Source organism: Chiloscyllium plagiosum, unplaced genomic scaffold (assembly GCF_037043375.1).
Source record: "Chiloscyllium plagiosum isolate Xiang-an unplaced genomic scaffold, Cpla_swu_hap1 HiC_scaffold_19, whole genome shotgun sequence".
NCBI classification, from domain to species: Eukaryota; Metazoa; Chordata; class Chondrichthyes; order Orectolobiformes; family Hemiscylliidae; genus Chiloscyllium; species Chiloscyllium plagiosum.
This window is the reverse complement of record NW_028270157.1, coordinates 3,844,165-3,858,044: the sequence shown is the minus strand read 5'-3', so window position 1 is coordinate 3,858,044 and position 13,880 is coordinate 3,844,165. Positions and strand designations below refer to the sequence as shown.

At 40.6% G+C, this 13,880-nt stretch overlaps 1 protein-coding gene across 3 annotated transcripts in view; it reads right to left on the bottom strand.

Moving 5' to 3' along the window:
- Positions 1-4,737: 4,737 nt before the first annotated feature.
- The window catches only part of depdc4 (DEP domain containing 4), a 38,242-nt gene continuing 29,099 nt past the window's right edge, over positions 4,738-13,880 (bottom strand). For all 3 annotated transcript variants that reach the window (XM_087996988.1, XM_087996989.1, XM_043708762.2), the window contains 2 exons: positions 12,585-12,663; positions 4,738-5,889 (listed from right to left, as the gene is read on the bottom strand). In XM_087996988.1, coding sequence (XP_087853114.1) covers positions 5,690-5,889; positions 12,585-12,663 — 279 coding nt within the window. In that variant the 3' untranslated portion in view covers positions 4,738-5,689. The remainder of the gene's footprint in view (positions 5,890-12,584; positions 12,664-13,880) is intronic.

The following is a 13,880-nucleotide window of genomic DNA, read 5'->3' as shown; positions in this document are numbered from 1 at the left end:
GGAATCCCTTGTTAAATGGAAGAGGGCGGCCTATGTAAAGATGAGGCGTGAAGGTTCAATTGGGGCGATTGAGAGTTATAAGGTAGCCAGGAAGGACCTGAAGAGAGAGCTAAGAGCAGCAAGGAGGGGTCATGAAAGGTCCTTAGTTGGTAGGATTAGGGAAAACCCTAAAGCTTTCTATAGGTATGTCAGGAATAAAAGAATGACTAGGGAAGGAATAGGTCCAGTCAAGGATAGTAGTGGGAAGTTGCGTGTGGAAGCTGAAGAGATTGGGGAGACACTGAATGAATACTTTTCGTCAGTATTCAATCAGGAACAGGACATTGTTGTCAATGTGAGTACTGAGTCACAATTAAGTAGAATGGATGGCTTTGAGGTATGTAGAGAAGAGGTGTTGGAAATTCTGGAAAGGGTGAAAATAGATGTCTCCTGGGCCTGATGGCATTTATCCTAGGATTCTCTGGGAAGCAAGGGAGGAGATTGCAGAGCCATTGGCCTTGATTTTTATGTCCTCGTTGTCTACAGGAGTAGTGCCAGAAGATTGGAGGCTAGCAAATGTGGTTCCCTTGTTCAAGAAGGGGAGTAGGGATAACCCTAGTAACTATAGGCCGGTGAGTCTCACTTCTGTTGTGGGCAAAATCTTAGAGAGAATTGTAAGGGATAGGATTTATGAACATCTGGATAGGAATAATGTGATCAAGGATAGTCAGCATGGTTTTGTGAAGGGCAGGTCGTGCCTCACAAACCTTATTGAATTCTTTGAGAAGGTGACTAAGGAGGTGGACGAGGGGAAAGCAGTAGATGTGGTGTATATGGATTTTAGTAAGGCGTTTGATAAGGTTCCCCATGGTAGACTACTGCAAAAAATACGGAGGTATGGCATTGAGGGTGAGTTGGAGGTTTGGATTAGGAATTGGCTGGCTGGAAGAAGACAGAGGGTAGTAGTTGATGGCAAAGGTTCATCTTGGAGTGCCGTCACTAGCGGTGTTCCGCAAGGATCTGTTTTGGGACCATTGTTGTTTGTCATTTTTATAAATGACCTGGAGGAGGGGTTGAAGGTTGGGTGAGTAAGTTTGCGGATGATACGAAAGTCGGAGGGGTTGTAGACAGTGAGGAAGGATGTGGCAGGTTACAGCGGGATATAGATAAGCTGCAGAACTGGGCAGAAAGGTGGCAAATGGAGTTCAATGTAGCTAAGTGTGAGGTGATGCACTTTGGTAAGAGTAATAAAAAATGGGGTACTGGGCTCACGGTCGGATACTTGGTAGTGTGGATGAGCAGAGGGATCTTGGTGTCCATGTGCACAAATCCTTGAAAGTTGCCACCCAGGTAAATAGTGCGGTGAAGAAGGCATATGGCGTACTGGCTTTTATTGGTAGAGGAATTGAGTTCCGGAGTACTGAGGTCATGTTGCAGTTGTATAAGACTCTGGTGCGGCCACATCTGGAGTATTGTGTGCAGTTTTGGTCGCCATACTATAGGAAGGATGTGGAGGCACTGGAACGGGTGCAGAGGAGGTTTACCAGGATGTTGCCTGGTATGGTAGAAAGATCGTATGAGGAAAGTTTGAGGCACTTGGGGTTGTTTTCATTGGAGAAAAGAAGGTTTCGGGGTGACTTGATAGAGGTGTATAAGATGATTAGGGGTTTAGATAGGGTCGACAGTGAGAATCTTTTTCCACGAATGGAGTCAGCTATTACAAGGGGGCATAGCTTTAAATTAAGGGGGGGTAGGTATAGGACAGATGTTAGGGGTAGGTTCTTTACTCAGCGAGTCGTGAGTTCATGGAATGCCCTGCCAGTAGCAGTGGTGGACTCTCCCTCATTATGGGCATTTAAGCGGGCATTGGATAGGCATATGGAGGATAGTGGGCTAGTGTAGGTTAGGTGGGCTTGGATCGGCGCAACATCGAGGGCCGAAGGGCCTGTACTGCGCTGTATTCTTCTATGTTCCAAGTACCTGCATGTTAATATAAAAACCTCTGCTAAATAAATTTCAAAAAATCCACCCCCTCTAAACGCTTTATAATATGATTATCCCAATTTATATTGGATAAGTTAAAAATAATTATCCTATTCACCTCAACGAATTGACGACGTCTGCTCAATTGTTCATTGTCTGGGAGCCTATATGACATTGTGAACAGCATGAATGCCCTCTTTTTATTCCAAAGCTCTCTCCATAAAGCCTCATCTGACTACTTCCAAGTTAGCATCCTTGCTTGCTACAGTTACTGTCTCTTTATTAGGCCCCTTCAGTAATTCCTCTTTCCTCTACATATATCCTGTCCTGCCTAAAGATCCTTTTCCCCTAGAATATTCAGTTTCCAGTCCTGTCACCCCTCAGCCACATCTTTGATGGCAACAATATGACAATTCCATGTGTCATTCAATGATCTTAACTCATCTGTCCTACCTCCAACACTAACATTAAAGTCTATTCAACCTCACCTTATTTCCTCGAGTCTCAACATATCTGAACATTCTCCTTTATAGACAATTAATTTTCCAAAACACTAATCAAATGATTGGAATCAGTTGGATGTGAATGGAGAACTGTAGCTTTTTTTTCCAAGAGACTGGGCTGGATATGGGGGGAGTGGGAGAAATCATGCCTTACCTTTTTTATTCAGCTTTGTTTCCAGCAGTTAATTGCTGCAAGAACCTAAACCACCAAATGTCTGCAGAGGAGAAAGTGATAGCTGGAGAAAATATAAACCCCAAAGCTGCCAAATACACTAAGATAAACTAAGTCAGAAGACATGATGTTAGTATGTTTTGGACACAAAAACTGCCACACCTCATGCATATTTAAACTGAAAAAAGAAATGAAGACATGGACTGCATAAACAATAAAACTAAACATGAGAAAGAAACACAGGGAAATGGAGAAAAAAAATAGAATGCAAGTCAAAAAGAAAGCGAGGTAATCAGGACAATTGTACATATTTTTAAATCTGCATAATGCCACAACATGCAATGGCCAAGCTTTGCAATGTATTAAAGAAATATCTCTGGACTAAAAGTACTCATTTCTTGTTAATTCAGTTTTATTTATCCGAACTGGAAAAAAGGCTTAAGATATATCAAATATAAAAATTCTGTTCATGATTAACCTTATTTAGAATTTCTTATAGTAAGATTAGTGAGTTTTGAGAAGATTTGTAGCTCAGGTTGAGGTGCTGGATGTAGGCTTGCTCGCTGAGTTAGAAGGTTCGTTTTCACATGTTTCATTACCATAATACCATAACATCTTCAGTGAGCCTCCAGCTGAAGCACTGGTGGCATGGCCCACTTTCTATTTATGTGCTGAGGTTTTCTTGGGTTGGTGATGTCATTTCACGTGGTGAATTCATTTCCTGTGGTGATGTCACTTCCAGTTATTTTTCTCAGGGGGTGGTAAATGGGATCCAAGTCAATGTGTTTGTTAATAGAGTTCTGGTTGGAATGCCATGCTTCTGGGAATTCTATGCGTGTCTCTGTTTGGTAAATTCTAGGATGGATGTGTTGTCCCAGCTGAATTGGTGTCCTTCCTCATCTGTATGTAAGGATACTTGTGAGAGTGGTGAGTTGATGTTCATGTATCTTGGTGGCTAGTTTGCTGCCTGTTTGTCCAATGTAGTGTTTATTACAGTTCTTGCATGGTATTTTGTAAATAACATTGGTTTTACTTGTTGCCTGTATACGGTCTTTCAAGTTCATCAGCTGCCGTTTTAGTGTGTTGGCGGGTTTGTGGGCAACCATGATGCCAAGAGGTCTGAGTAGTCTGGCAGTCATTTCTGAGATATCTTTGATGTAGGGGAGAGTGGCTAGGGTTTCTTGACGTGTTTTGTCAGCATGGTTGGGTCTGTTGCTAAAAAAGGAGAAAGTAAGGTCTGCAAGTGCTGGAGATCAGAGCTGAAAATGTGTTGCTGGAAAAGCGCAGCAGGTCAGGCAGCATCCAGGGAACAGGAGAATTGACGTTTCGGGCATAAGCCCTTCCTGAAGAAGGGCTTATGCCCGAAACGTCGATTCTCCTGTTCCCTGGATGCTGCCTGACCTGCTGCACTTTTCCAGCAACACATTTTCAGCTCTGTTGCTAAAAAATCCACTGTGTTATTGGGTACCCATTATTTTTGAATACACTGTATAGGTGATTTTTTTCTCTGCTCTGCATAGTTCCTCTGTCCTGCAGTGTGTGGTGGCTCATTGAAATAATGTTCTAATGGTAGCCCACAAACCCACCAACACACTAAAACAGCAGCTAACGAACTTGAAAGACCCCATACAGACAACAAGCAAAACTAATGTCATTTACAAAATACCTTGTAAGAACTGTAACACTACATTGGACAAACTGGCAGAAAACTAGCCACCAGGATATATGAACATCAACTAGCCACAAAAAGACATGACCCACTATCATTAGTATCCATACATACAGATGAGGAAGGACATCACTTCGACTGGGACAACACATCCATCCTAGGACAAGCCAAACAAAGACATGCACGAGAATTCCTAAAAGCATGGCATTCCAACCAGAACTCTATTAACAAACACATTAACTTGGATCCCATTTATCACTCCTGAGAAAAATAACAGGAAATGACATCACCAACCCAAAAAAACCTCAACACAAACAGAAAATAGGCCATGCCACCAGCGCTTCACCCAGAGGCTCACTAATGATGTTATCTAGTATGGTGACAAAACATCTGAAAACAAACCTTCTAGCAAACCTATTTCCAGAGTAAGATTAGTGTTAATTATTTATTTTTATTAAATGCAGCTATCTAGAAAACACTTGATACCAATTAGTTGAGCACATTTTGACTCTTTGCACTCCGTCAGATTTTGCAATCACATCCTCATCCTATTTGTTTGAGAATTTCATAGATACAGAGCTTAAATGAAGAGGAAATGTCAAAACTCCAGAGCAAGGAACATCATACAACACAGGTGGCCAGCTTCAACCCAAGTCCACTAGATCCTCGTAATAACAGCCTCATAGTTCATAGAAAACGTCTCTTGCCTTTCAAATCCCTGGTAGACAGGCAGGAGGCTGAAAGAACACTCCTGCCTCTCTACTTTGGATTCTAACATCTGCAGGGTTTTTTTGTCTCTAACTAAGTTTGTTTCATATCCCTGTGATGGCCAAAGATTCATTTGACAGGAGACAGTAATATGTTCACACTGCTGGCACAGAACCCGACCAGTTGACTGCCCAGCCAGAAATCAATGCAGTCAGATGAGCCTCCCAAATGGTAGTGCAAACTCAGAAGAGCAGCCTGATGTGTCAATTCCTGTATACAAAGGGTGAACAATTGTTCCCACTAAAAAACCTCAGACACAACATAATCAGTAGCATAAAATGAAACATTCCAACAAAGACAAACTGATAGTTTTAGTTGTTACATTTAGTGCAAATCAATGTAAATCAATCAAATGGAGAAAATCATAAACCAAGATTTTTGTCAAATAAGAATATTTTTGCCCTCTTGTGGTGCACTTGTAGTGTCCCTACTTCTAGAAGAGGAAGCCTGGGTTCAAGGCCCACTTGCTCCAGAGGTGCATAATAACATCTGAGCCAGGTGATTAGAAACATCACTGTCACAGATGCCAAATGGCCAGCTCAAGAAAATTCTTGCATTCATTCAAAATGCTATCTGTTCAAAAGAAACAGCAATAATCTCACTGATATTCTCCTCCTAAATGATATTTGAGTAGCGTTGAACAAACACTGATGGGTGTTGTTTCTGGAATTCCTCAAGCAGTCTGTTTCTCTCTTTTGCAGATGTGTTGGAGTTTTGACTGATCTCTTGGACTAACTGCTTAAGTTGGTCCATGGTGGTCTTGTCTTTCTGCTCTTCAAATTCTTTCTGTGTTACGTGCTGGCAGAATGTAAAACCTGGCAGAAAATAAACAATCAAAATTATCAAGTTTTTTTTGCAGGGAATAGACAATGTAATAATGATGTAAAGTAACTTACATTTATGTAGGATCTGGTCACATCTCTGTGACATTCTACCCATTTTACTTTTGGTGAATGACTTTCAAAATACCATCACATTGTTACGTAGGCAAATGCAATAGTAGCCCATTTGTACACAGCAAAATTCAGAAAATGAACAAATCAATATTTTGCGAAAAAGTTGAGGAAGGATTGTTAACACACAGTGGAGTTGATATACTAGAGTCATACAGCAAAGAAACAGACCCTTTGGTCCAACTAGTCCATGCCGACCATAATTCCAAACTGAGCAAGTCCAATCTGCCCGCGTTTCGACCATATCCCTCTAAACATTTCTTATTCATGTACTTGTCCAAATGTCTTTTAAACGTTCTACTGTACCCACATTCACCACGTTCTCTGGACCGTCTTTCCACAGAAAATTGCTCATGTTTTTAGAATCTTCCTCCTCTCACCTTAAAATTATGCCCATAGTCTTCAAATCCCCCACCCGAGAGAAAGGATACCTGCCGTTCACCTTATCTATACACTTCAGGATTTTATAAAACCTCGATAAGGTTGCCTCTCAAATGTTCCTGTGAAAAGTCCCAGCTTATCCATTCAGGGATACTATTAGGAAGCATTTCTTCATACGGCACTCTTTCCCAAAAGAGTCTGACAAAATGGAGGTAAATTTAAAATTTAATAACTATGAAATTGATAGATTTTCATTGGATGAAAATATTAAAACATATGGAACCAAGGTAGTAAACTAAGATCAGATTGAATAGAGCAGAGCTTCCCAAAGTGAGAGTTGAGACCCCAAGTGGGGTCACAAGTTCAGAGATAGCAATAGTTCTGACTCCCTTTCAGTATTCTGCACTGTGCTCGTTGTGCTTACATGTTGTCCCACTTCATCATAATCACATGGAGAAAATCATAAGCCAAGAATTTTGCGGACAAAAATATTTTGCCCTCTTGTGGTGCTGTGGTCGTGTCCCTCCATTCTGCGTTCTCAGTTCTCACAGAGGTGACAATTTTAAAGCCTTGAAATTTGATTTGATTTACTGTCACGTGTACCTAAGTACAGTGTAAAGCTTTGTTTGCGAGCAGTACAGGCAGATCATAGTAAGCAAGGATGTACAGATAATTGGGTGAAAAAAAACTTGGACAGAGTGAGGCATACAAATTACACTGCACAGGACATGCATGAGGCAAGACCAACATTTGAAGTTACAGAGTCCATTCATCAGTCTAATAACAGCAGAGAAGATGTTCCTGAACCTGCTGGAGCATGTGTTCAAGTTTTTGTATCTTCTGCCTGACAGAAGACATTGTCGGAGGACATTACTGGAGTGGGATGGGTCTTTGATGATGTTGGCAGCTTTTGAAGTGAGGTAACAGTGGTTAAAAGGGTGGAAAGCACTGGAATGAAGGGACAATACAGAGTGGCTGATCAGCATGCTCATATTCCTGTGCTTTATTTGTGCCATGGGAACTTAAAAATCCATTTGAATTATCATAACAGGCAAACAGGTCTTTAAGGTTTCAAATAAAAGCTGTAATCAACACTCTCAGTACTGTGCTGTAGTGTCAACTTATTTTTCAGACTTAGCAAAAAAATGTCTTGCTCAACAATTATTATAGATGCTAGTTCTTGCCTCTGATCAGCTGAAATGACAATTAGAATGCAGTAGCTTCTCCAAGGCACTGTGTGGCAGTGCAGACAATGCAATGTTCCTCACAATTCCCATAAGTCATTCATTCCTCTTCAACAAGCACTCTACAACACTTCGGTGGCAGCTCAACATTGAAAATTCCCAAAGCATCCCATCTGGAAGCAGCGACAAGAAGCATCAAAATATGGACACTGATTCTTGCTGCAAAAGTCAAGTGAGATGATAATTTGAATTTAAGAGTTTCAGAGAAAGTAGTGAGAAACAAAGGAAACAGTCTGGAAAACGGCAGAAGTTGGTTGTAGCATTATCTCTTCCAAAGGGAAATTGTTCTGATTTAAAACAGTTTTAAATATTTTTTGAATTATTTATCCAATCAGTTTTGGAATGCTATAAAAGTTTCTTCTGCACACCCTACCCCGAATGAAACTACCCATTCCAGAAGATCAGGAAGTCAACCAGTTCCTAAATTTGCAAAGACACCAGCCACGATTATTCGTCTTGCACTTTCACATCAATTTTGCGTTTCAGTTTCAGCCACCAGATCTTCAAACAAGCAATTTCAAGGGATTCTCAGCATTTTATAGTCTGTATCGAAATTAGCTCAGATACAAGCTCAATCTTACTAATCTCATGACATCAAGTTTGTAACAGTGACATCTGCTAATATGCAGTTGAGACATTTCGTCATGATCAGATTGTCTTTGCCTTCACATAATTCAAGCTGGTACTAAGCGAAGGATTCTGTATTTATAAAGGCAACATCTTTCAGATAAGACATTAAAACTGTGGGTTCCATGTGCCAGTTCTAGTGGATATTAAAAAAAGATTCTATGGCAAAGAATGAGGGGAGTGCCTCACAACCAACCTCAATTGTCATCTGGTTGTTCATTCGGCCCTCGATGCTGCACCGACCTGTGGAACCAACTGAAGCCTATCTAACCTTCACTATTCCATTTCATCTGTATGTTTATCCAATGACCATTTAAATGCCCTTAAAGTTGGCGAGTCTACTACTGTTACAGGCAGTGCACTCCACGCCCTTACTATTGTGAGTAAAGAAACTACCTCTGACATCTGCCCTAAATCTATGTCGCCTCATGCTGTGACCTTGCTATAAATAAGCTGGCTGTTGTACATGCCAACCATGACTGCACTTCAGAATAATTAACTAATTGACTAACAACCAATCAAGATGATTTGAGAGGTGCAACGTACATGTATTTAGCATGCAAAACAGGTTCAATGGACTGTGTGATAAGGCTCAAAGATTTGTATCAATCTTTGCCAAGTGATGATCCGTTACAACCTCCTCTGGATGTCCCCAGCATCATGGATGTCAGTGTGATGAAAGGTACAGATGCAAATGCAATTATCATATTTTTGACCATAAAACACAGGAATAGAAATTGGCCATTTAGTCCCCAAATTTTCTTTGCCATTCAATGACCTCATGGCTGAACTGATAAATCCAAAACTCCAATTGCCTGCCTTTTCCAAATAACTTTTGATGATCTTAATGATAAACTACCATTCATCCTTTAATTGTTTTTAAATTTAACAACTTGGATTCTAATTGCTAGCATATGGGGTCGGTCCACTGAGTAAACTAGTTTAATCATAAACTAAGTCAGAGTTTTTGGAACCAAATTTGTTGATATTTTGGGGCTTTGACAGAAGAATAAAACATGAAGCCATTAGCTGGGATAAGCAATTTTATAAACATTGAGTTAAAAGCTTCTGAAGTCAGTTTGAAAAAGATCTGACTGAAGTTAGATGCAAAAACAGTTACTCATTGTTCAGATCAACAAAGGAATAACTTAACACAAGATTTGTGAAAGCTAACAAACCAAGAATGTTTAGTTCAAAATCTCCAAAAATACTTCAAAGTTGAGCAAGTCCTACGATTACAACTGAGATCTCAAAGAAAAAGCCTTCATAGCTCACAGAACTAGAACTGTAAAGAAGCAATAACATCAACAGACAGACTTGCAAAGGAAGGAAGTTTCTCTAGATGTTGATTAAATGCAAAGTATTGAGACTGGGAAGATAAGATTTTATTCTGCAACATTTTTAGACATCTTCAAAACATATTCAATGCAGATAGCTTGTTTAGTTTTTTTCCCCCTTTTGTATAATAAACTTCTGTTTTATTGTTAAAACCAAACCTGTAGCCTTGTATGCCTATGTTTCAGTGAAAGACTGCCACATTGAATTAAAACAAAATAAAAAGCACCAGCCTAGATTTTATTCTGAGATTAACAGAGAATCAGGGACAGGGTCTAAATAAATTTAGCTCAAGTAAATTATCAATAATGGGTAAATTAATGGAAGTGAAGAGTGACAAATCCCTGGACCTGATGGTTTTTATCCAATGGTGTTAAAGGAGGTAGGAGAGCACTCTGCTGATGTCCTTACCACAATCTTTCCAAGTTCCCTGGATTTAGGAGTTTGACCCCTAGACTGAAAATGTGTTCATGTCACTCACTCTTTAATAATGGTGACAGAGTGAAATCAGGGAATAACAGACCAGTTAGCCTTATATCTATCGGGGGGCGGCGGGGTAATTGTTGGGAGTCTATAATCAAGAAGGGAAATGAAAACCTTGACCTTTACCTAATCAGGGAGCGTCAGTATGGTTTTATTAAGGGTAGGTCAGTTTTTTTAAGAGGTGGCACAGCTGGTGGACAGGAATAGGTCAATGGATGTGGTTTATGTAAACTTCCAGAAGGCTTTTAATAAAGTCCCACACAAGAGACTTAGCTTGAATGGAAGCCCATGGAACTGAGGGTAAATTATTACTAGGGACAAGAAATTGGTTGAGTGGCAAAAAAACAGATTTGGAATAATGGGTAAATATTCAAATTGGCAAGATTAACGAGTCATGTCTTGCAGGGATCTGTATCAGGGTCTCAATTATTCACAATATTCATTAATGGCTTAAATAAAGGCAGAAAAAGTTAAATATCCAAATTTGCTGCAGACACAAAATTGGGTTGCATCATAAATAGTGTTGACGACAGTATAAACTTACAACAGGATATTGATAGATTAGATGAATGGACAAAGCATGGCAACTGCATTTTAATCTAAGGAACTGCCAGGTTTTGCATTCTGCCAACTGAGCCAATTCTATCCCATCATCTACAGAAGGTGACGTCAATGATGCTATCAAGCAGCACTTGCTGAGCAATAGCCTAGTTACTGATGATCAGTTTGGATTCTGCAAGATACAAACGCCTGATCTCAATACAGCCCTGATTGAAATATGGACAAAGAGCTGGGTTCCAGACATTAGGTAAGGATGCCTGCCCTTGACACCATGGCCCCATTTGAAAGAGTGAGGCAACAGTGCAGCAGACTGAATAGCAGCAGTGACCACCAAAATGACGCACCGCAAAAATTCATCCCAGCTCCTCAGACAGCACCTTCTAAACCCACGACCCACTTCCATAGAGAAGAACAAAGGCAATATCTACACTGAAACACCGCCAACTGCACATTCTTCTGAGTTACTGGCTTGGGAATATATCACTGTTCCGTCACTGTCACTAGGTCCAAATCTTCATTTCCTTAACAGCTTCATGGATATACCTACAGCAATGTTTCAAAAGGAAGCGCACCCCTTCCTCTCCAGGACAATTAGTGATGGGCAATAAATGCTTACCCAGCCCCAGTGATATCTATACATGAAGGACCAAAATAAATCAGTTTATTTCAGTCAATTGTGGTGTACCTCGATTTCCAAAAGATCTTTGACAAGGTGCTGCACAAGAGGCTGCCACATAAAATAAAGCTGCATGGTTTTACGGGTAAAACATGAGCACGGATATTGGATTGGTTGCCTAACAGGAAGCAACGATAAATGAGTGCTATTCTGGTTGGCAATCAGTGACTAGTGATGTGCCTCAGGAATTAGTGTTGGGACAGCAATTATTCATAACTTGTATAGATGATTTGGAATTGGGGACCACATGTAGGTTGTCAAAGTTTGCAGATGACACTAAGATGAGTGGTAAAGCAAAGTGTGCAGACATCTGTGAAACTTTGCAAAGGAACGTAGATACATTGAGTGAGTGGGCAAAGGTCTGGCAGGTGGAATACAATGTTAATAAATGTAAAGTCATCCATTTTGTTAGGAGTAACAGTAAAAAGGATTGCAGCACACTGCTGTGCAGAGTGTCCTTGTGCATGAATTACAGAAGGTTGATTTGCAGGTGCCACAGGTAATTAAAGCAGTAAATGGAATTTTTGTTCTTCACTGCTAAACGGATTGAGTTTAAAAGCAGGGAGGTTATGTTGCAGCTGTATAGAATGCTGGTGAAGCCACACCTGGAGAACTATGTGCGGTTTTGGTGTCCTTACTTGAGAAAGGATGTCCTGGCACTGGAGGGGGTGCAGAGGAGGTTCACTAGGTTGGTTCCAGAGTTGAGGAGGTTGGCTTAAGAGGAGAGACTGAGTAGACTGGGATTACATACATTGGAATTCAGAAAATGAGGGGGGATCTTACGGAAACATAAAATTATGAAGGGAATGTATAAAATAGATGTACAGAGGATGTTTCCACTGGCAGGTGAAACTTGGTCAAGAGGGCATAGCTTCAAAATTAAGAGGAGCAGATTTAGGGCTGAATTAAGAAGGAACTTCTTCACCCAGGGGGTTGTGAATCTGTTGAATTCCCTGCCCAGTGAAGTAGTTGATGCTACTTGAATAAATGTTTTTAAAGCTAAGGTAGATAATTTTTTTTGAACAGTGAAGGAACCAAGGGATACAATGAGAGGGCGGGTAGTGGATCTGAGTCCATGAAAAGATCAGCCATGATCTTACTGAATGGTGGAGGAGGCTCAAAGGGTCAGACAGCCTACTCCTGCTCAGAGTTCTTATGTTCTTATCAAGAAGTGTATTGCTGAGAGAATTTAAGACAACGAAGGGAATCAAATACTCCTCCATGCTTATATTAGGATATGCCTGAGGTACCTGAGGAAGTATTGGGATCCCCTCCTCCTTGAAGGAAAAGAAGCTTCTTCCTGACCATCTGAAGCAGAGAACTAGGGATCTAGGGAGTTGAAAAACACAACAGGAATAAAACATTAAGTTGTTGCACTTCACCTTCGTGCTGTTTGAGAATTCATTTCGTTTACCTCAAAAATAAAATTTGGTTTAGGTACTAAAATAAAAAATACAATTTAACAAGTTAGAAACCATAATTTCTCAAAATCTATTCCAAGTACAAGTATCAGGTTAAGGGGCCAACTCATTCTAGTGAACTTATCCCTGCGTTTTTTTTATACTTGATTTGTAAATTTGGAATGGAAAACAACTTCATTAACCAGAATAAACTGGTGTGCTGCAACTTGAACCTAATACAAGAAAAGGGAGCATGCATGAGTTCCAAGTCACTGCTGAGTGCAGGACAACAAATGACACTGACACAACTACACTAATTCCTCTGTATTAGCAAATTCACAAATCACAAATTCGCCTCTGCACACCAAAACAAAAGTAACAAAATTCAACACCCACGAGCAAAAATTTACGATTTTAAACCCACTTTTAATGAACTTCACATCCGCAAATTTCAGCACTGGAGGGTGTTCTCAGGAATGGAATATCCTGCCGACTGAAAAGACTTTAAACTTTCGAAAACTGAACGTGAGTGAAGCAGTGACTAAAATGTAGCTACATCCTCACTGACATACCTCTTTACTCGTCTACTCCTGATGGTTGCACTGAGGCTTCACTGTTCCAGCCAGGATCAGAGGTCCTGCCTGAAAGTGCACAAATATGGGAAGCATGCAATGATCTCCAGATGTCAGGAGCAATGCATGTAGCATTTTTGTTGATCTGATGGAATAGCTTCCAGTTTCACAAAGATCAACTGCAGATAATTCTCGTTCATTCAAGCCCAAGCTCAAACAGACAATCGAACAACATAGGAAATGGAAAGCTTGTAAAATGATGAGGAGGGACTTCCTGGAGTCAAGCAGCCTCCAAGTTGAAATCAACAGGGGATGTTCAAACAAACATCATCCCCTGGAGCTGGGGTGGACATCAGCACAGACTTGGCTCGACCAAATTATCTTCTACATAATTCTACAGAGTTCCTTTTTTCAAGAATAACAAATTGACATTCTTGGGGGAGACAGCACAGCACACCCCACCCCCAACACGGTGGCTCAGTGGTGAGCATTGCTGCCTCACAATACCAGGGACCCAAGTTCGATTCCAGCCGTGGGCGATTGTCTGTGTGGAGTTTGCACATTCTCCATGTGT